Source organism: Balaenoptera physalus (genome assembly GCF_965194825.1).
Source record: "Balaenoptera physalus genome assembly, chromosome: 10".
NCBI lineage: Eukaryota > Metazoa > Chordata > Mammalia > Artiodactyla > Balaenopteridae > Balaenoptera > Balaenoptera physalus.
This window is the reverse complement of record NC_138889.1, coordinates 61,972,625-61,995,318: the sequence shown is the minus strand read 5'-3', so window position 1 is coordinate 61,995,318 and position 22,694 is coordinate 61,972,625. Positions and strand designations below refer to the sequence as shown.

Sequence of the window (22,694 nt, the reverse complement as noted above, 5' to 3'; positions counted from 1 at the left end):
GAGGTCTCTTCCCATGTCCAGCCTGGTCTGAGCTGGTTCCTGGCCAGCTGGCAGGCAATGACTCAGACTTCCAGCTCCTGCCTCTGGTAGTCAGGCCTCCTCATCCCTTCCAGGTAAGAGGGCCTTGGGGCAGGGTTTGGGATGGGGTGAGGCTGCAGAGTCATCTAAAGGGGTATCCTGAGACCACAGGATCCAAGCAGCCCAAGGAGCTTCAACCCCTATCAGTTTTTCCTAATGTCTAAACTTAATTGCTTCTGCTATAGGCAGAAACCAACCCTATGCGCTGTTGCCTGAATTGAAAAAAGGAAATGGCAGAGGTTGTCCTCTCTGTGGGGTGAGGGATTTCAGTGTTTCCGCCGATGGTGTGCCTGGAGTGGAGATGGACGGTGAAAGCTTGGTGTCTGGGAGACACGCCCCAGGCCTCTTCCTCAGCCAGATAGGGCTCAGCACTGGCCCTGCGCCCTGCCAATGTCCCCAGTGGCTCCTGAGAGCCCAGGTGAGGGATCTGAGAACAAGGCTTGAGCTTATCCAGGCATAAATGGGAGAAAGGCTGGGGAGTGGGTCAGGAGGAACTGAGGTTGGGAACCCAGTCCTGAGGTTGCTCAGTGCCAGCCACAGAGGGGAGGACCCTGCGGTGTGGAGAACTGCCCCCAGCCCTCATCTTAGGGCTGCTGTCTGAAGGCGCGAGGCTGGCCATCCTGGGCAATCTCCTGGCGCCATCTCATGGCCAAAGGCCCTGAGTGCAGGGAAGACACTCCCCGGGGAATTCTCTGGCTTGACCATCTAAGAATGGACTTTGGGGCAACAATGGGAAAGGTGGCTGTAGAGTGAGGAAGACCTTGTTGAAATGACACCAGTCTTGCACACCTTGGGAAACTCACTAGCCTTTCTAAGTCTTAGTTCCTTCCTCGATAAAACGAAGAGAATAATCTCAACCACTACCAGCCCAGAACTACAGATAAAACATCCGGCACAGGGAAGGCACTTAAATGAATGACACCTGGTGCTGGGGACTCAGAAATCAGTGGAGATTGGGGTGGACTGAGGGAGCCCAAAGCTGGGCCTGGAATTGATTCATTCAGTTAACAAATGTCTGGGAATTCCCTGATGGTCTAGTGGTTAGGACTCTGCACTTTCACTGCCTAAGGGCCCAGGTTCAATCCCTGATCCCGCAAGCCGCGCGGTGCGGCAAAAAACAAACAAAAAAACCATTTATTGAGTATTTATTGTGTGCCAGGGCCGCTCACATACATGGTTTCAGTTAATTCTTACCACAGCCTATGTAGTAGGGTACCAATGATTACTCTCATTTTACAGATGAGAAAACTACAAGGAAGGATAAGTGAGATTATTTAGAGAAGGTGAGTGAGAGCATCCCAGGCAGAGGAAACAGCATGTGATAGGTCCAAGGGCTGGAAAGCCTGGTGGGGAAGGCTGAGGCTGGGCTGGGAGCCCTGGCAGGCTTGGGAGCAAAGCAGTGGCACCTGGGCTCTGCTTGAGGTTTTATGACAGGCCACCCCCGTCAGGCTTCCCATCTTGTCCCCTCTTCGTACAACTCATCCCATGCTCTGGTTGCAATATTTATTCTTCATTTCTCGCACAGGGTAGACTCATTCCCTACCTCTGTGCCTCCTGCCTGGGATGCCCTCTTCATTCTTTTTATGTGTCCAAGTCACCCCAGCCCTTTAAAGCCCAGCAGCAGACATGCCTTCTCCAGGAGCCCTTCCAGGTGTACCCATGACCCCTAAGACCTGAGCTCTCCCTTCAGGGCCCCATCCAGATGGCAGGAACTGAGACCCAAGCCCTACGCTGCGGCTGACCTCTTCAGCAAGTCCTCGGACCTGCTCCCATTCTTGGGACAGACACCCTGGTGGGGGTGACCACAGAGGGTTGTCCTGGGAACCCAACAGAGAACTGGCTGCTGGGCTGAAGGCCGGGCCTCCTTGCCCTCCTGAGCCCTAGCACGGCGCAAATCAGACCAGGAGGTCCACACTCTCAGCAGGCACAAGCGACCTCCTAGCACAGACTTGAATAAGCAGTAGGTGATCAATCCCTGCACAACTGACCAAGCGCTTACCAGCAGTTCAACCCTGAATTTTCTGTTTGTTCTAAACTTTGGGCCCCGCCTCGGTTCCTCAATCCCCTTGCCTGTAAAATGGGTTTGGGGGTGAGATGGGTGCTTATACCCTACAAGGTAAAAAGAGTCCTCCCTCCCTTTGGCAGGTCACCCTCACAACACGCTGGTGGCCAGTATGACCACACTGTACTGAGGAGACTCAGAGAGGGGAAGGGGCTTGTCCAGAGTCACAAAGTGAGTAGGTATCAAGGTAGAACAAGAACCTGGGCCTCAAACTCCCTGGGCAGTGATCTTTTCCTGTACCATTCTGTCCCTATTTGCCTCAGCTACTCCAAATGAAAGCCCACCTCCTCCAGGTCACCCCCTGAATACTATCTCCACCACTGGAGCTGTCCCCCTTGGGACAGCAAGGAGCCACATCTCCTCCTCTGGTTGTCCTAACAGCTCTGAGTCCTGGTTCGGTGGTGAGGAGGGGCCTGGGAAGGGCTTGGCACAAGCAGGGAGAATGCACCCAGGTGAGTTCTCAGGCATCACCTCTATCCCCACAACCCATGCCCCTCACTCCCAGGGAGCTCTGGGCCTGCAGTGTCCAAGGGAACAGTGACTGCTAAACGGGGAAATGTGGGAAGATTGCGCTTGTGGAAAAAAGGAGAGAGGGAAGGAGGGAGGGAGAAGGTGGCTGAATAAGTGAGTGCATAAGTGGATTGCCACAGAGAGGGATGGACGGGTCAGTGAATGAGCTATTGAGTGGATGAAGAAAGGAGGGATGGATGGAGGAGTGACTAGGAAAATGGCTCTGGGTATTATAGCTAAAGAGAGACCAACAGTTCTTTAATCACCAAACTACCCATTTGACAGATGGGTAGACAGAGAGGGCTGAGGAGAAAGGAAGCTGCTGGGTCTGTGGGGCTGGCCTTAGACCAGCTGCCTCTGGTCCTCCCCCACCTCTCTCTGCCTCTTCATCACCCTCTTTCTTCTGCTGGGGTGGGAAGGTTTCCAGGAAGGAGAAAAGAAACTGCTGGGTCTGTGGGGCTGGCCTTAGACCAGGAGCCTCTGGTCCTCCCCCACCTCTCTCTGCCTCCTCATAACCCGCTTTCTTCTGCTGGGGTGGGGAAGTTTCCAGGAAGGAGAAATTTTCTCTGCCTCCTCACTCCTTAGATGCAGTTTCCGCCAGGCTTTGGTGTTGAGGGTGATGGGGAGGGGGTGGCCCCCGCAGGGGCTATTTCAATCGGAGACAGCCCTGCCAGGAAACAGAGGAAGCTGCCCTGTCAGAGGTGTTACAGCCTGGGCTCAGGGCATGTCTGGCCTCCCCTTGACCCAACACACTTGGGGCCGCCAAGGCGCTTCAGGGACAGGAGGCTGCATGTAAGTGTTGGCACATCTCGGGGGCCGTGGGCCAGGGTGGGGAGGGGAGGGGGGCAGGCAGGCTGGGTCCAGCGCTGACCTAAAGGAGGTCCACAGATTTGGGGGGTGGGCAGAGAGGAAGGGACTCCACCCAACTGGGGGATCAGAAAAGACCGAAGTAAGATTAGATCTGGAGCTTGATGGACACTTAGGGTTTTGACAACAGAGATGGGTTAAATGGCATTTTGTGTGACGGGAACAGCAAAAATGGGGAAGCCCGAGAGGAAGTCTGGATCTCTGGCTATGAATGGCCATGTGGCAGTCTCGGTGTCTTGAGAACAGTGTGGCAAGAGAGGAAGGGGCAGAGTGAAGTACCTCATCTGGGGTACTTCAGATGAGTCTGGAGGGCTCGGCAGGGAGCTTGACTGTCAGGACAAGAGTTTGAGCTTTTCTTCAAAGGGCAGAGGGATACAGGGAAGGATGTAGTCAGAGCCACCTGCTAGAAAGCCCTCCACCGCAGGCAGAGCAGCTGGAGCCCAGGAAGAGGCTGGGGTCTGAGCTGGTCCAGGGCACAGGGCCCAAGAGTGAGTGACAGATGTGAGAACTCGAAGGAGTCAATGTCAGCTGCTGCCCAGAGGCAGGGACCACGCGAGCCCTCCCTGGGGACCAGCTCTTGCCGGGAAGTGGGAGAACAACTCACCACTCCTAGGTCCTCAGAAGGCGAGTGGATCAGGAAGCCAGTGTGACCTTTCCTGGAGCAGACCTGAAGGCTTGCCTGGATCCCCTAGAGCAGCCCCTGCCTCCTTCCGAGAGGACCACTCTCGCCAGGGAGTGAGAGGCAGAAAACACCTGGAAACTGCAGTCACCTGAGGCAGAGGGCTCTCTCTCTGGGTGGTGTCCAAGGGCGACAGAACTCCCCAAAGAGGGGAGGCGCAGCACAGTTCCTTCTACCTGCTCTCCCTCCTCACCATAACCTTCTGTCCTAGTGTGCTGCTCTCCTCTCAGGCCCTGCCTGCGCCCTCTTCCTCCCTACCTGGGGATACCCCAGGGGGCCTCACACCCCTCTCCATCCATGGAAATCTTCCTCAACCACCAGGGACTTGCTCCATCCTTCATCCTCCTCTGAAAAATTTCTTCCATCCTGTGGCTCACACTGGTCTCCCGCCTCAGACTAGCATATGTATATGTATATGAATATGTGTATGTGTATGCATATATCTGTATATGTATCTATCTACATCTACATCTGTACACTGTGCCACATGCAATGAGCAAGCAGTGAGTACCCATTAAATGTCTGGCATGTGAAAACAAAGAATGAATGCATGAATGAAAGAATGGCTGGAACAAACAAACGAAGAGATGAATGAATGAACTTTCTCTTGCCTGTACTAATCTTGGCTTCTTGGTGACAATGGGGGGACTGCCATGCTTCCTCCTCTGGCCTCTACCTCATGCTTAACTGCTTAGCTGGGGGCCCAGCACTCCTAGCACATGGATTGTAGCCCCAGGAAGAATCTTTGATAATTAAAGGTGATGTAGCATGTGGGATACAGACTAGAGAATCCAAACATCATCATTTTGCAGTTGCCCCGAATCTGGGTAAAATATTTTCATCAAAATCAAATTTTAAGTTGGGAGAAATTAGTTTGAGGAGTTATGTTTTGCTCTAATTAACTTTTTAAAATCTCATAACTTTATTTAGCAGGTATATTCACATTAAGAATAGCTCACCTTGTACCAGGGGGTAAGGGGTGGGGGAGGAATAAATTGGGAGATTGGGATTGACATATACACACTACTATATGTAAAATAGATAATAAGAACCTACTGTATAGCACAGGGAACTCTACTCAATACTCTATAATGGCCTATATGGGAATAGAATCTAAAAAAAGAGTGGATATATGTATATGTACAACTGATTCGCTTTGCTGTACCCCTGAAACTAGCACAACATTGTAAATCAACTATACTCCAATTAAAAAAAAGAAAAAACAAATAGCTCACCTTGCCCTGTGCTAGGCACTGATCCTCACAACAACCCTATGAGGCAGGTACTATATTATCCCATTTTATAGATGTGGAAGCCGAGCACGGGGGTTCAGTAATGGGCCTAAGGCCGCACAGCTTACATGTGGCAGAGCTGGGATTTGAACATGGGCATCTGGACCAGAGCCCTTATACTCAGCTTCAACCCTCTGTCACCTTCTGAGTGCATTTGCAGGACTTCATGGTTTTTTCTGGGCCTCAGTTTTTCCCATCTGTAAAATAGGGAGAGGGGGTGATTTGACTCACTATCCCAAAGGCTTTCCCTTACAGGACCATTGGATTTAAGTTGTGAATTCTCTCTGGACACCAGTAAATATGGAAATGCCAGTTGGGAGGTGAGTATCAATAAGTCAGACTGATCCCACCAGGGAAACTCTTGAGGCATTTGTGCTGCTGGCTCCCCCAAAACCTAGCTTGGAGGGATGAGTGGACAGATAAGGTGTAGGATACAATGGCATGGCATGGCATTTATTAAGCACCTACCGAATATCAGGTCTATGACAGTTTTACTGATAAGGACACAGGCCCAGAAAAGGCAAGCAACCTCCCCTTTGTAGGACAGCATAGAAGTAGGGGAGCCAGCATTTGAACCTGGCCTGCCTAGCTCTGAAGCTAGATTTATAACCTCTATACTTCATGTCCATGGGTCACACTAAGTTGCCTCCTCTTAGTCAGTTGGGTTCTGGTTCTGGCTCTGCTTCTAACTCACTAAGATTGAGCGGTCAGTGCCCCTCACTGTGCCTGGATTTCCCTCTCTGTAAAGTAGCTGTGGAGTTGGTTGGTCCCTCAGCCATTTGCCTTCGGAGGAAGCGGTTTTCACTCTTGCCACCAGGAGGCGCTGTGGCCCTAGTGGCTCAGCCAGACACGCCTTTGTAGCCAAAAGTCCCGTGGGAGGATTTAGGGAACTCCTAAATCACCTCCTTCCCCCATTTTACAGATAGGAAGACTGCAGCCAAAAGAATGACCATGGCTTTGGAAGGTGGAGTCCAGGCTGAGGAGGTGGGCACTGTCCTTAGCTCAGAAGTGTGGACATTCTGCTCATGCTGATTAATTAATTACCAGGGACTTCCCTGCCCTGGGCCCCAGTTTGGGCTCTCAGACACAGAGAGGCACCAGACCTGGCACTTCTCCTCAGGAGCTTCGCAGTCTGTGGGGAAGAGATAGACAAGCAGGCCCACCATGACCACAATCTCCAAACTCCAGGGAGCCCAGGGAAGCCCTGCATAGCATGATTTAGTGCCTCTAACCTCATGACATCCTGACAGGTGGGTGCATCATTCCCCCATTTTTCAGATGGGAAAACTGAGACTCAGATAAGGTACATCATATCACTTGCCCAAGTTCACATAGCTAGTAAGTAGCAGAGTTGGGATTCAAACCAAAGTCTGTCAATCTTCACTTACAGAGGAGACATTTGACTAGGGTTTTGAAGGATGAATAGAAATTCACCAAGAAGGTTGGTAGGAAATGAATATTACAACAAGAAAGTGAATTGGATTTCTCCCAAGCTTGAGCTTTATTGTATTCCAGGTTTCCTTAAAGTGAGGGCTGTGGAGGGCTTCCGTGGGGTGGTGAGTATCAGAGATGGTTCAGGTGGGGAGATCAAGGCCCAGAGAGGGACAGGGGCCTACTGGGTGGTCAATGAGTGTGGCCACTGACAGATTGTATGTTGCTTCCCCAGCATCTCTGGATGTAGGAAGTCCAGTTGAACAGCCATGGAATGGGACAATGACACAGGCCAGGCCCTGGGCTTGCCGCCCACCACCTGCGTCTACCAAGAGAACTTCAAGCGGCTACTGCTGCCACCTGTGTACTCGGTGGTGCTGGCAGCCGGCCTGCCACTGAACGCCTGCGTCATTGCCCAGATTTGCACATCCCGCCGGGCCCTGACCCGCACGGCCGTGTACACCCTGAACTTGGCCCTGGCGGACCTGCTGTATGCCTGCTCCCTGCCCCTGCTCATCTACAACTATGCCCAAGGTGACCACTGGCCCTTCGGAGACCTCGCCTGCCGCCTGGTCCGCTTCCTCTTCTATGCCAACCTACACGGCAGCATCCTCTTTCTTACCTGCATCAGCTTCCAGCGTTACCTAGGCATCTGCCACCCTCTGGCCCCCTGGCACAAGCGTGGGGGCCGCCGGGCTGCCTGGCTAGTGTGTGGGGCTGTATGGCTGGCCGTGATGACCCAGTGCCTGCCCACAGCCCTCTTTGCTGCCACAGGCATCCAGCGTAACCGCACGGTCTGCTATGACCTGAGCCCACCTGCCCTGGCCACCCACTACATGCCCTATGGCATGGCCCTCACAGTCATCGGCTTCCTGCTGCCCTTTGTTGCCCTGCTGGCCTGCTACTGCTGCCTGGCCCGTCGTCTGTGCCGCCAGGACGGCCCAGCAGGGCCTGTGGCCCGGGAGCGGCGTGGCAAGGCAGCCCGCATGGCTGTGGTGGTGGCAGCTGCCTTTGCCATCAGCTTCCTGCCTTTCCACATCACCAAGACAGCCTACCTGGCAGTGCGCTCTACGCCCGGCCTCCCCTGCCCTGTGCTGGAGGCCTTCGCGGCTGCCTACAAGGGCACGCGGCCCTTCGCCAGTGCCAACAGTGTGCTGGACCCCATCCTCTTCTACTTCACCCAGAAGAAGTTCCGCCAGCGGCCACATGAGCTGCTACAGAAACTCACAGCCAAGTGGCAGCGACAGGGTCGCTGAGTCCACTGGGGCAGGACACGTGGGGTCTGGGCAACCATTGTGTCTGCCACTGTGGCTGGGACACCAGAAGCTCCACCAGCCCCAAACCATGCAAAGAATTAGAGCTTAGCTCAGCTGGGCATAGAGTGAGACCCCCCACAGACCCCAAAACTTCACCAACAACTATTTATTAAGCCCTTTTTCTGAACCAGGCCCTGTGGGTACAGAGAGACAAGCCTGGGCCTGGTTCTCCAGAAGGTCTCAAGAAGCCATGGAGAGTTGGGGAGAGAGTTAAGCTGCTCACAAAGATATAGTACGACATGTACTGTAACTGAGGAGTATGCTGCATACTTTTTTTCACCAATAAAGGGAGTAAGAGAAGGTGGGAGGGGGAAGTGAGAGCTTCTGGGAAGGGCCATTTGAGCTGGGTTTTGAGGGATGAATATGAGATCTCTGGGGGATGTGCTATGTTCCATTCATTCATTTGGTACTCCTCTGCCGCCGCTCCTCATCCTCTCTGCTCCTTGTCCTCATCTCCACACACAACACCACCCCATCCCCACTCACTACTCCTCCATTCCTTATTCCCTCCTCCCAGATCTGTTTTCCTCCTGTGGAACAATCTGGCCAGCCCATGGCTGCTAGTATGTCACACAGACCCAGTACCTGCAGAACCAGCCATGGCAAAGGGAGTCTTCCAGCTTAGAAGGTTAGAGCGGGGAGAGGAAAGGGCAGAGGGACAAGGCAGGGAGGGGAAGGACTGTACAACTTCTTCAGTATTTTTCTTTTAGCCCTGCCTAATCTCCAAGGCTGTTCAGCCAAGGGGACCTTTACAGAAGGGCTCTGCAGGAGTTAAACTCCACAGTTATGTCTGAGGTGTGCTTGCAGCTGGTGGAGGAAGGGGGAAAACCAGGCCCCAACCCATCTTGGGGATCCATTGAAAGTGTCCTTGCTGGAGAGGCTGACAATTTGGACAGAAGGCAATTTGATTCTTTGGGTCACAGTGAGACAGATGTGTGGGGAACATCAGAAGACAGAGACTGGTTCTTAGTCCCCATATAGTGCAATGCTGTGCCAAGCAGTCCAGGTGTTACCCATCTTGCATCTGAGACCAGGCTCTTCAGCTGCCTGTCACGGGGGACTAAGAGATGGGGGAGCAGAAGGCAGAGGGCCTCCGCCAACGGCCCAGGCTGAGCGCGGCAGCGAGTCCCAGATGACTGTCCCAGCAGGATGCCAAGAACTGTGACCCCTTGGTTACTTTTCCAAGAGTGGAAATTGTGGGCCACAGGTAAATTCCATTCCCAGCTTCCCTTGCAAGGCAGAATAGCATAAAAGGTTCAGACCCCAGAGCCAGATCACCTGGGTGTGTATCCTGGGTCTATCATTTACTAGCTGTGTTACTCTGGGGAAGTTATTTAACTTCTTCATACCTTAACTTCCATAACTGTAAAGTGGGAGTAATAATGGTACCTATTTTGTAAAGTTGTGGTGAGGATTAAATTAATTAATATGTGCAAAGCACTTAGAACAACGCCTGGAACATAGTAGGCATGCAATGAATGTTACTGTTATAATGGTTTCCCCTTTTGCTCACACAAGTTCCTCTAGGGTCTGTCTCTAGGAATAGGCATAGGAGGTTTCTAAACAAGGAGCTTTAAGCAGGGGAGATTGCAAGGGTTTTTCTTTCTCCTTTAGCTAGGAGGCAGCTAGTCTTTTAAGAAAAAAAATTCAGCACACTTTTTTGAGAATAAGAGCCATAATCCATGAGCCCCATCTGTTCCTATAAGAAGGAAAAATCATTTATTACATGCCAGGACCAGGGAGGGATTCCAAGCACCATTTGGGAGGCTTGAATTCCTCCTTCCCTTCCCCCTCCTTTTGTTCTTTTCCTCTTCCCCACCGCCCTTCTCCCTTCTCACTTTAACCCAGAGCACTCTCGGTGATGGAGGGGCAGGGCAGGCCAGGTGGTGGGGGGGGGGGGGCTTACTCTGGGAAGGACTGCTTGCTGGTGGGGACAGAGACGACACAGACAGGGGTGGAGTGTGGTGAGGGGCAGGAGGGACCAAAGGGGTTGCGGAAGACTTCCTGGGGGAAGGAGCGGTGCAGCTGGGTCTTAAAGGGTAGATGTAATTACACTGAAAGAAAAAGGGTAAGGGTGTTCCCTGGTGCAGGGAACAGCACAAACAAAGGTATGGAGGAAGGATAGGCGGAGCTGTGGCCTGATATGAAGCTGGAGAGTTAGCAGGGCTAGAGAGGAAAAGGCTGCCGGCCAGGGAAGCACTGGGGGGCCGCAAGGACAGTAGTGGCCATTGGCCGGGCTCTGTGGATTCCAGGAACCATGCAACGTGTGGTATACTCATTTTCTCATTTAATCCTTATAATACCTTATAATGGGAAAGCTGAGACCCGGATGTGGGAACTGACTTACTAAGGTCACACAGCCTTTCTCTAACCCAAATACTAGATCCTCCCCTGCTTCACCCTCCCTTCCCTCCCCTTTCCTTTCTTCACCTGACTTCCAAGTGCCCACATGCCCCACCCAGTCCTAGTAACTGGGGACCCCTAGGAAGTTGTGCCAACCAATGTCAATTCTCTTTTAGCTAGGCACAGTCTCCTAGGATGAAAACTTCATTTCCTAGCCTCTCTTGCAGCTAGGTATGGCCAGATAAATTACTCCTGGTCCATGGGATATAAGCCAAATGCCCTAAGGCAGTTTAATATGGGAGGAGGGAATGTCTTTAAGAGACAGGTGGTGTCTGGCCTCCCTTCCCTTCTTGTTGCTTACATTGCGACGTCACAGCTGGAGCACCATCTTGGAACATGAGAAGCAGCTTGCGTTTCTGACCATTCCAGTTTGGGGCCACCTAAATCCAGACTTTTGCATGAGAGAGAAATAAATGTCTATCTTTTTTAAGCCACCAGTTTTTCAGGCCTTTGTTACCCACAGCCAAATCTAATCCCTTTACTCAGTATGCCTACTGAGATGGTGGACCTCGGTGGAGGCCAGGCCGTGTCCTGGACTGGGAGGGGGACAAGGTCCAGCCTGGTGCGGGAGGCTGAGGCCTCCACCTAAGTAGGAGCTAGGAGTCAACAGGGTCTGGAGACACCAGGAAGGCTTCTTAGAAGAGTGGCAAAGCCTGGGGAGTGGTCATCCCACTTTTGGCCTGAGGCTGAGGGAGTGGATGGGCTTCCTGAGGAAGAGAGTAAGAAGAGAGGGCCTGGATAGAGTCCTGGGAACTCTAGCATCAGGGTGCTGGGGAGAAGGAGGAGCCAGAGAGGTAGAGGGTCAAAGCCTGGGGTTTCGGAATGATGGTGGCATGATGGCGCAGTGGAGGCAGGTGAGTCAAGGAGCAGCTGGTGGGGAGGAAGTGGAGATGCTGGGTGGGGAAGAAGAGAGAGAGGAAGATTCCAAAGGAGGCCAGGCCCAGGGAAGGAGCTTCCAAGACAGGAAACCCATGAGTGTTGGCTGCTGGAGGTTGAGGACAGGGAGCCAGAGGGGCAAGGCCAAGACGGGGGAGCCAGAGAGTCAGGAACCAGGGTTTGTCTCAGGAGACTTCCATGCCAAGCAGGAAAAGCCCAGGGGCATTGGATCTGTCCTAGCAAGGATGCTGCTGGCTCCTCCCTCCAGCTCAGACCCAGCCCTACCCTCAGAAAGAATCCAAGGGCTGGGGGTGCAGACAAGGAAACAGTTCATCCAGCAAACAACATTTATTGAGCACCTACTGTATGCTAAGCATCATGCTGAGCATTGGGTCCCTGCCCTCAGTGAGCTCCTAGTCTGATGGAGGATGGCAATAATGAAATAAACACATACATATCTGGATCATTACAACCAGGCAGGAGAGCTCAGAAGAACATAAAGAGGGCCAGGGGACAAGGAAGGTGTCACTAAGGAGACAAAAATCTCCTGGAATGGTCAGGGACCAATAGAGGCTGAGGACCAGGGGAGCCTTGACGCAGCTTGAGGTGAAGAGAAGGTTTCTTAGCTGAGGTCTTTGGGCCTCAGCGCAGAAGGGCTGTTTCTGGCTCTGACTTTGAACAAGCCCCCTTCACTTCTCTGAGCCTGTTTCCTTACCTGCAAAATAACGTTAATACTACTAGCCCTCCCTATGCCCCCAGAGGTATGGAGCATGGAAAAGTTAGGGCATAATTTTCATAAAGTACAAAAGAGTATTATAATCCAAGAGAAGAATGGGCAGGAGACACAAACAGGCACTTCACAGAAAAGGAAACACATCATCAAAAAACATAGAAGAGGTATTCGACCCCAGCTTGACAATGCCTCTCCAACGTTGAACAACAGCATAGCTGTTGCTCCAGCACTTCTGCGCATGTGCACGTGAAGTCATGCACAACGCTGAGCTGCACTGTTCACAAGCGCGAACAGCTGGAACCACCCAAATGCCCATCCATGAGAGAGTGGATGAATACATTGTGCTATATTCACACATTGGAATGTTAACACACAGCCAGAATGCACTATACCGACATGCAAAGTGGATAAATCTTAGCAGTATATCAAGTGCAAAGAAATCCCCAAAAAATTATACACAGCAAGATGCCCTTTTTATAAAGTTTTAAATAACTAAATGGAAATATATACTTTGAAGGAATACACAGATGCAATAAAACTATATAAAAAGGAAAGCAAGGGAATGCTGAACACAGGAGGTGATGGTTATCGTGGGTGGCGGGATAGCAGCAGGAGAATGAGTGATGGGAGAACTATATAATGAGATACAGAACATTGTAAAGGCCCTAGTTGTTTTGTTTTTTGATGGGAATCAATTAACTATCTGGTGAGAATGTGTCATGAACAAAAGGTTACAAATAATCCAATTCTGTGCACTTGAGGCCTAATTATACAGGAAAGAGGACAATCTCGGGTCAATTCTGTTTGACTTTGGAATGGAGTTAGGAGCCAGACTCCTCCTAAGACAGCTCCTGTCCGGAGCTCATTGCTTCTTGGAGTCCTCTCACTCCTCATCTTTCTCCCTCTTAAGTGCCTGAGGCCCATCATTGGCCTTGACTGTGACCATCACAATCTTCCTATCTTCATTTCCCCAAGGGATTCTACAGCCCTGATATTGCTGGGTCACCACAACTCACTGGGTAGATGGGTTATTGTTTTCATTCCCCTTTCATAGGTGAGGAGCCTGAGGCCCAAAGGAAAAGAGCAACACGCTGAGGGTCACCTGTCACATCTGTGAGGGTGCCTGCATTGGGCCCGGCTAGGTGTTGCTCTCCGCCCTGGCACCCAGTGCTTCCAGACCCCTTCTAGATGAATATTCTGAGGGTTAAAAACACCCAGGCCCTCTCTGTGCCTGGAAGATGCCTTTGTCTCATCCTGAATCAGAAGGGGCTGGTGGGGGGAGCACTCACGAAGTACGGTAAGCAGCCAAGCCAGTCTCCGATTGGGTGGGCTTCCCATTGGGTGGAGGCCCAGCGTAGGTCCTTAAACACCCTCCCTCCCCACCAAGGGGATTCCTGGTCCAAAGGCCCCAACTAGCCCATCTCAAGGCCAAGCTGCAGGACGCTGGGAGCCTGTGACCTGAGTCTCTGCTCCTCTCCATCAGCTTCCCCATCTGTGATTTGGGAATAAAAAACTCTATCCTCTATCCCAGAAGTGACGTGAAGACAGAAAATGACCAGGTGTGACAGAGCTTGGAAAATTACAAATTTCAGATGGCAGGGGCCATCATTATTATTGGAGGGGAGCAGTGACTTCCAGGATGAGGGTCCCCTCCACCATACCAAAACAACCTAGAAGAGACAAGAGTCTGATTTCAAATAGAGTCAGAGAGAGGCAGAGTCAGAGTTTCCCTTGGGGAAACTTAAACCCACTCCATACTTTTCAGATGAGGCAGCTGAGGCCCAGGGAAGTGCAGGGATTTACCCAAGGTCACACAGCAAGGAAAGGGCAGAGAGGCAATAGGCCCGACAGAGCTCTCTTCCTTGTTATCAATTTCCCATTGAAGAGTGAACGATAGCTGGCCCCTTTGAGACAGAGAGGAGATAAGGTTGAGTTGAGGGACTTATTGGAGGCTGGTCTCAACTCAAAGAGGAAGAGCTTTCTCCCTACAGTTATTTCCCACAACCCAAGGGAAGCAGCAAGCAGGGCCCTGGGGTTCTCGCTGAGTCCTCCGTGTCTCATGCGGTAGTCAGGCAATCCCTGAGTGTCTACCTTCCTGCCCTGCACCCAGCCCTGCCTGTTCATCTGGACCAGGGCCTCCTGCTCCCAGGGCCTCCTAGCTAATGGGGCCCAGCCACAGTCCTCTTGGGCTAAGGGTAACATGAGTGTCCGCTGTTCCTGGGGAGGCTGATCCCAGGCCCAGGGAGGAGGAGGATATTGCTGGGTACTCATCAGGGATCTGGAACCAGCACAGGCTCTCTGGAGGAGCATGGTGTTTAAAGCTCCTTAAATCTGAATTTGAGTCATACCAGGAGCTGCCATTTCCTGACTTTGACACTGGTCAAAGTTCTTCATGACCCACAGAGAAGGGGCAATAAGATCTACCTCCAAGGGTGGTGTGAAGCGGTAGAAGCCACCCACACCTTGCCTGACAGGAGGGCGGATGGGAGTCAGGTAGGAGTGTAGGTTTGGCAGTGGTAAATCGAGGGCGTTCCCGTCAAAGCGCCTTTTGTGTGTGAAGTCGAAGGAAGGGCAGTGCACTTTGCGAAGGGAATAGGTTTGAAACGGCTCCTGAAGGGACTAGTTAACGACTAGAAGGAAGTAAAGGGAGTGAAGTCTTCCCAACTCTCCGGGTTTGTTTGTTTTTTTTCTGTGGCGGGTGCAGCTTTAGTTGTCCAAGGCTCCACGGGGGTGGGCGAATCCGGCCGGTAGACGGCGCTAGAGCCGCGTACCCCAGAGACCTGGAGAAGGAGGGGGCGGGGTACAAGGCAAGCGGCTGGAAACGTGGGGGCGTGGTCACAAAGGGTTGGGGGCCCCTGGAGCGGCTTGGGGAGGGTGGGGGGACAGTCAGAGCTGGACTGGCGGCAGAGATGGGAGGGGCGGGGCGTTTGGGGGCGCCAGGGGCTGGACCCGGTCGCAGTTACAGAGGGATTCGCAGCGAAGGACCTGGTAGGAGGCGTGGCCTGGGCGGGGTGAAGGGGCGGGACAGGGAGCTGCAAGCGCCCGGGTTGGTCTGCGGCGCGCACCGCTCCCCCTGGAGGCGAGTCTCTCGGCTGGGAGAGTGTTTCTGCGTGTACCTGAGTGTCGGTGTTGTGTACGAGAGTTTTTGGGTCCGAGGTTGCCATGTTGGGGTCCCTTGGGCAGGAGGCATTTCCGCCCGAATGCAGAGGGTGCGCCAACCCGACTGTACGCCTGCGGAACCGACCACACTCAGAGTTTGCGTGTTGCAGCGAGTGCTGGGGGGATGGGGGGCAGCTCTGCCCGCTGAGCTCCCGAGGGGCTCATCTGGAGGGTCGCTTCAGTTAGCCTGTGCTCAAGCAGTCTTTTTTCTCCTTCCGCTCCTTCCCGATTCCCTCCCCTCCCCCTCACTCCCGATTCCCAGACTAGAGCGCGCCGGGAGCCCACCCCCTCTTTTGGGCGCGAGGCCCCGCCCCCCACCCCCTTTCCTCCGCCACAAAGTTTATTTGCAACAAAAGGGAGCGAGGAGCAGGCAGCCTAGAGGGAGGAAGCGGGAGCCGGAGCGGGAGCGCGAGGGGAGGCAGGCAGGCCGGCTGGCGGGCGGGCGCAGAGCCGAGGAACGGAGCGCTGGGATCCAGCCAGTACCGGGTCGGGCCACGATGCTCCGGGTCGCACCGGGAGAGGCGGGGGCTGGGCCCGGGAGTCGACTCTGAGGCGGGAGGGGTCGCGCGGGATGGAGCCGATGCGGCCCGCGGGCGCAGAAACTTGAGCCGCAGCAGATAAACCTGTGCTCCGGTCCCTGCACCCTTTCCCCGCTAACCGCCTCGCACTGCGGCTGCGGGACCCAGGCCTTCGGACCCCGGCCGCTGCGCTCCTTTGGGGCGGGGGCGCAGGGGGGGTTGGCCGCGGCTCCCCGAGGCCAGCCCCCCCCAGAGTGAGTGCCGCCACCATGGCGGACGGGGCGCCCCGGCCCCAGCTTTATCGCAGCGTCTCGTTCAAGCTGCTAGAGCGCTGGAGCGGCGGGCCAGGGCCGAGGGAGGAGGCAACGGACACCTCCGGGCTGCGGCGCCGCGCCTCGTGCCGGCCGGTCTCGGACGTCCCGGGCCAGCCCTCCCGGCGCGTGTCCAAGCTGGCGTCTGGGCCCCCGGCCGCCCCCGCGCAGCCGCGCCCGCTCCGTAGCCTCTCGCCGTCGGTGCGCCAGCTCTCCAGGCGCTTCGACGCGCAGCATCTGGACGACAACGCCACTGGGGCCCGAGACGGGGGCGTTTCCCCCGGGGCCGCGGAAGAAGCGGCGGAGGGAGCCGCGCGCGGGGCCTGGCCCAGCGTCACCGAGATGCGCAAGCTCTTCGGTGGCCCTGGATCCAGGCGGCCCAGTGCCGACTCTGAGGCTTCGGGGACGCCCAGCCCCGACGGTGCCGCGTGGGAGCCCACGACCCGGGAACCCCGGCAGCCACCGACGCCACCTCCTCGGACATGCTTCCCCCTGGCGGGCCTGCGTTCGGCGCGGCCGCTGCCGGGCCCAGGGACCGAGGGGAGGAGGCGGCGGCAGCAGCAACAGGAGCGAGCGCAGCGTCCGGCGGATGGTTTACATTCTTGGCATAGCTTCTCCCAACCGCAGGCCTGGGCCCGGGCCTCCCGCTCCTCCTCCTCCTCCATCGTTTCCTCCTATCCTGTCAGCAGCAGTCGGACTGCCAGCTCCAGCGAGGAGGAAGAGGAGGGCCCGCCGCCGCCGCAGCCCGGGGCGCAGAGTCCGGCCTACCACGGCGGCCACTCCTCAGGTAGTGACGAGGACCAAGACGGTGAGGGCGGCCACTGCTGGGGAGGGAAGCCGGGGCCCAGGCCTAGAAGCTCCCTCCTGGATAAGGACTGTAGGCCGGACACTTATGGGTTAAATCTGGGCAGCATGGACTCAGCAAGGGGAGCCAGGAGCCCCGATCCCCCAACATCTCCAAGAGCCCCTAGCGAGGAAGGACCCCAGGAGTGGGGTACTGGCTCTTCTCCTTGTGTACCAGGTCCCCAAGAAGGACTTCGGCCCTTGTCAGACACTGGGGGGGGAACTTTCCGCGTGGCCAAAGTGAGCTTTCCCACGTATCTGGCCAGCCCAGCAGGCTCCCGTGGTAGCAGCCGTTATTCCAGCACAGAGACTCTCAAAGATGAGGACCTGTGGGCTAGCCGGGGCTCTGGGAGCTGGGGCGTGTATCGCTCCCCTAGCTTTGGAGCTGGGGAAGGGCTTCTAAGGCCCCAGGCTCTAACCCGCGCCAAAGGACCTGTGGGCACCACGAGAGCGTTGAGGGACGGAGGATTGGAGCTGGACAAGAGCCGGCAACGGAAGTCCCTGTCGAATCCAGATATTGCCTCAGAGACCTTGACACTACTCAGTTTCCTGCGTTCAGACCTTTCAGAGCTGAGGGTCCGAAAGCCTGGTGGGCGACATGAGGACCTTGGGAGCGGCCCCTTAGATGGCAGAGATTCACCATCAGCAGCTGGCTCTGTGGGGCAACTTGAGCCCATGCCCTCCCCAGCCCCAGCATCACCTGGCACTCGCCCCACACTGAAGGACTTGACGGCCACCCTTCGAAGGGCAAAGTCATTTACTTGCTCTGAGAAGCCCATGGCCCGCTGCCTACTCCGCACCAGTGCCCTGAAGCCCAGCTCATCTGAACTCCTGCTGGCAGGCCCAGGTGCTGAGGAGGATCCACTGCCCCTCGTCGTCCAAGATCAGTATGTTCAAGAGGCCCGTCAGGTTTTTGAGAAGATCCAGCGTATGGGTGCCCAGCAGGATGATGGAAGTGATGTCCTCCCTGGAAGTCCTGACTGGGCAGGAGACGTAATCCGAGGGCAGCGGTCCCAGGAAGAGCTCTCCGGCCCTGAGTCTAGTCTGACAGATGAGGGTATTGGGGCAGACCCTGAGCCTCCTGTTTCAGCATTTTGCAGCCTGGGTACCGCAGGGGTGTGGCGACCCCTTTCCTCATCCTCAGCCCAGACCAACCACCATGGCCCTGGGGCTGAAGACAGTCTAGGAGGGTGGGCCCTGGTGTCCTCTGATACCCCTCCCACACCAGGTGCCCTCCGCCGGAGACGCAAAGTCCCACCTTCAGGCCCTGGTGGGACTGAACTGAGCAATGGGGAGGCAGGTGAGGCCTACCGATCTCTGAGTGACCCAATTCCACAGCGCCACCGGGCTGCCACCTCTGAGGAGCCCTCTGGGTTCTCCGTGGATAGCAACCTCCTGGGCTCGCTGAGCCCCAAGACAGGGCTTCCAGCAGCCCCAGCCGTGGACGAGGGCTTGACCAGCGGCCACAGTGACTGGTCTGTGGGCAGTGAAGAGAGCAAGGGATACCAAGAGGTCATTCAGAGCATTGTTCAGGGGCCTGGTGCCTTAGGGTGTGTGGTGGATGACAGGGTTGCTGGCAAAGCCCCCAAGAAGAAATCTCTGAGTGACCCCAGCCGCCGTGGGGAGCTGGCTGGGCCTGGATTCGAGGGCCCTGGAGGGGAGCCCATCAGAGAGGTCGAGCCCATGCTGCCTCCGTCCAGCAGTGAGCCCATCCTCACAGAGCGGCGGGCAGAACCAGAAGAGCCCAGTCCTGCCAGGGGCCGGGCACAGTCTGAGAGGGCCCTACCTGAGGCCCCGCCTGCTTCCTTCACTGCCCACCGTGACTTCCACCTTGACCCAAAACTGGCTGACGTTCTTTCCCCACGGCTCATCCGCCGTGGTTCCAAGAAGCGCCCAGCTCGGAGCAGTCATCAGGAGCTACCGAGAGAGGAGGGCAATCAGGACCAGGCTGGCAGCCTGTCTCGGGCCCGACCCTCCTCCAAACACGTTCGTCATGCCAGTGTGCCGTCCACCTTCACGCCTATCGTGGTGCCTGAGCCACCGACTTCCGTTGGCCCCCCTGTGGCTGTACCAGAGCCCATGGGCTTCCCTGCCCAAGCCCACCCCACGTTGCAGGCACCATCTCTTGAGGACGTCACTAAGCAGTACATGCTGACCCTCCACTCCAGTGAGGTCCCTGCCCCAGTGCCAGTGGATATGCCCTGCTTGACTCCGATTGCACCGCCCTCTGCCGAGGCCAAGCCCCCTGAGGCAGTCCGGGCTCCAGATGAGCCTGCTCCAGCCAGCAAGTGCTGCAGCAAGCCACAAGTGGTGAGTCTTTGTGGGGGGCCTTTGGGGTGGGGCTGAAGGAGCGCCAGGGACAGTGACTTATGCAGGAGTCTCTTGAGTGTGCTCATTGGGCAGGTGCCCAGGTCTGAGGGAGATTCTCTGGTTCTGGAAGTGCCCAGGCAGTTTTAAGAGTGTTAATGACACAAGGCTCCAGTCTTCTCAGGTCCCAGAGGCTTCAGGCTTCTGCTGGTACTAATGTCAGAGGTTCTTATCTGCTCTAAGGTATTCTGGGTGATAATTACAAAGGGTTCTAATCAGGTCCTTTAGATGTTTTTCAGGGACTGGTTTTAAAGATTCCTATCTGGTTCTTTGTTATCAATACATAAGGAGATGTGAGGGTGATGGAACTTTCTCAAGAGCCTTGCTGCCTTATTGGCCAAACCCCTTGTAGGATGTTTGGGCTCAGGGGCCCACAGTTGACATGGGTTTGCCATTTACTCATGTGGCTTTCCTTTGTCAGATCAAAATCTGGGTCTGAACCTGGGCCTGGGAGAATTGGAGAGGTACAAGGCATTACTTTATGGAGTAGTGGAGAGGGCTCCATAAAGTACATTGGCAGCCCTGGCTTTTCTATGTGACTCACCCTCCCCATCTGTAAAATCAGGAGGGTTGTGGACAAGGTGGTGCCTATATCTCCTTCCAGCTGTGCTGCACAGATTTGTGGGGAGTCCATGGGTTGGAATTGGGACACTCTTTGGGCCTGAAGTCTGCTAAAGCCTCCTCCAGTTAGAACGGGTACCTCTAAGGGAGGGCAGGGTCAGCGAGCAGCTGCTGAAGTTCAGCAGAGAGGGGCCTTGAGAGAGGCTGGGAGTGGTTCTGGCCCCCACAGGCAGGGCTGCCTTTCTGGGTCAGGATGGGGGCGCTGGTCCCCCATCCTGCTGGCTTGCATCTTCTTCCCACCCCACCCCCTTCCTGGTGACTCTGAGATGCTTCCTCCTTCCCCTGTCAGACCCCAGGCCCCGGGGGACTCACTCTCCCTGAGGCCTCCACTTCTTCTTTCTGGCTTCAGCTGTCCCTGGAGTTTGGGCTGTGGGTTCAGATGGGTTCTAGGCAGTGTGGTGCCGTGGCATCCCAGCTGGAAGCTAGATTTGAGGCTCTGGGTTTTGGGCTTAGAGTGGAGATGGCCTGGGGTTATTTCAGCCATGGCCTGTGCTCCCACTGTGTTCCCTGCCAGAGTGAGGAGCCTGGAAACCCTAAACCCTGGACTACTTTGGTTACTGCCGGTTCTCAGTGCTCTCACGGCCCCTCTAAACTCTCTCTCTCTTTGTTTCTCTCTGCTGTCTCTAGTTCCCCTGTCCTGGCTCTGGTGTCTCTCACAGAGGCTGCAGAGTCAGTAGGCAGGGAGTGGGGAGAGGGGACATTTTGGACCTGTCCTTCTTTCTGAGATCCTAGTAGGGCAGCTCAGGTGCCCCTAACTCCAGTGCCAGTTGTCTTTGGAACATGGGGGTGGGGGAGGGTGACAGCAGGGGCAGCTCCTGCCAGGGGCCCCATCCCCAGGTGCTTTTCCCATATAATTATCTCCTCTGGGAGAGAGCAGGGGTGAACCAAGGGACTCGGGGAGACTGGGGGGAGGGGGACTGTTCCTTACTAAGAAGAGGCATTGAGACCCAGAGAGGAGGTGGGAGTTTTTGCAGAATTGGCTCCTGGTCTACTCTCATCACATCGTCTCCCTGTCCCACGTGATCCTCAGGGATCACGTGGGACAGGGATCTCAGCCCCCCACCCCAGCTGCCCCTAGGGAGTGTGAGGTGGGACATATCTGCCCATAACACAGGTTTCTCCCTGCCCTCAGTGGAGGCTCTCTCCAGCCTCCAAGCCTTTGCTCACTCCAGTCCTCCTATCTCTCCAGGCCCAGCTCGCTATCCCCTCTTACTCCTTAGGGGAGAGAACTGGTGAGTCTGTCATTGAAAGAGCAGGGTTTGAGCCCTGGCTCCAGATCCTTGTGTGGCCTAGGATCAGTCACATCCCTGCTTTATGCCTCACCTTCCCCTTCTGTAAAATGGGGTTAATGGTCTCTGCCTGGCAGGCTTGTGTACTGTGAGTGGATGGTGTGATCATGCCCTCCCTGGGGACAGGAGAGGAAAAAAAACAAGGTCCACTGCCTCAGCTGCTTCTCAGTGAGCAGCCTTGGCCCCTCCTCCCTGCCCCCTACTGATTTCTGAGCACAGGGCTGGGCATTCTGGGCCTCAGTATAACCTGGTGGACTTCAGTCAGCTCAGAAGAGATTCACCATCCCCTAATTCCCCACCCACTCATAAAGCCTGGAAGTTCTTCCTTCTGCTAGCCTGAATCCCTCCTGCTGTCCCTTTCTTTCTGGCTCCAGGAGGATGGGGAACAGCTGTCCAGCCCTCCTTCTGGCCTTCACGGAGGAGACAATGTTCCCTTGTTTCGGGCCCAGGGCTCCAGTCACGCTCCCTGGCCTGTGGGTGGAGATGGTGTGGTGTGGGCTCCAGAATAAGAAGGGAAGAGTCTGTCACGCTTTGCTGATGAGGCAGAAACCAGTGTGAGCCCAGCCAGGGGGCTGGCAGGAGAGGCCCCGGGGACAGAGGGGGTCCCTGACCCACCCCTGGGCTGCAGGAAGTCCCTCAAAGTCAGGTCTGTCCCACCCCAAAATCTGTATTTGCCCTCTGTGTGGTGCTGCCTCTCTGTTGGGAGCAGGAAGCCTGGTTCCAGACCTGGCTTAGCCTCTGACTTGCTCTGAGACCTGGACAGAGTCATCTTGGGCCTCGGTTTTCCCATCTGTACAGTGGGTGGTCTTTGCCTGGTCATTGAAACTCTGTAGGAGAGACTCAGCCTGCAGGGTGGTCAAGGGAAACAGGAGGAGTCGGGGTGTGGCTGGAAGGGAGAGAAAGGCAGCTCTATGCATCAGCTGTAAGAACCTAGGAGCCCAGGGAGTGAGGGATAACTCATGTTCGCTTTCCGTGAACGGATGTGCTAGGGCGAGGAGGCCCAGTTGTGGAGCCTCCCTGCCCTGCTCCCTCCCACAGCCCTTGTCATTTCCACTTAGGCCCACAGTCGCCTGGATGATCAGCGACTCTTCATCCCAAGGCTTCCCATCCTGCCCTAAAGTACAGTCTCATGATCTAACCTTCTGCCCTCAGGTACCTGATACCTGTTTGACAGAAGTGACACCTCTAGTCCAGAAATAGGAAGTGACTTATGTCTCAGAATCAGATGGATGGACTCAGAGAACTTTAGCATATTGAAATAGCAGTAAGAGTGGCTAACGTTTATTAAGTGCTTACTATATGCCAGACACTCTGAATGTTTCATTCTTCAAAAATGAAA

The 22,694-nt window shown here is 55.2% G+C and overlaps 2 protein-coding genes and 1 long non-coding RNA gene across 5 annotated transcripts in view; 2 read left to right on the top strand and 1 right to left on the bottom strand.

The window, feature by feature from the left end:
- The window catches only part of P2RY6 (pyrimidinergic receptor P2Y6), a 56,712-nt gene extending 45,640 nt beyond the window's left edge, over positions 1 to 11,072 (top strand). Inside the window, 3 exon segments of the mRNA XM_082411313.1 lie at positions 5,744 to 5,808; positions 7,155 to 8,172; positions 8,174 to 11,072. Coding sequence (XP_082267439.1) covers positions 7,189 to 8,172; positions 8,174 to 8,284 — 1,095 coding nt within the window. The 5' untranslated portion in view covers positions 5,744 to 5,808; positions 7,155 to 7,188 and the 3' untranslated portion in view covers positions 8,285 to 11,072.
- A 775-nt stretch (positions 11,073 to 11,847) lies between these two features.
- Positions 11,848 to 15,450, bottom strand: LOC309637176. Its single transcript, XR_014250443.1, has 2 exons — positions 15,364 to 15,450; positions 11,848 to 15,027 (listed from the first exon to the last, which is right to left on the bottom strand). It is a non-coding gene; the product is annotated as an uncharacterized lncRNA (long non-coding RNA).
- Positions 15,451 to 15,776: 326 nt separating this feature from the next.
- The window catches only part of ARHGEF17 (Rho guanine nucleotide exchange factor 17), a 58,260-nt gene continuing 51,342 nt past the window's right edge, over positions 15,777 to 22,694 (top strand). For 2 of the 3 annotated variants that reach the window (XR_014250429.1, XM_082411228.1), the window contains exon 1: positions 15,778 to 19,388. Coding sequence is in view for 2 of the 3 variants with exons in the window: in XM_082411228.1 (XP_082267354.1) it covers positions 16,194 to 19,388 (3,195 nt within the window). In the remaining variant the exon portion in view is untranslated. Of the gene's footprint in view, positions 19,389 to 22,694 lie in introns of all 3 variants that reach the window. The other variant, XM_082411229.1, reaches the window with a different exon arrangement.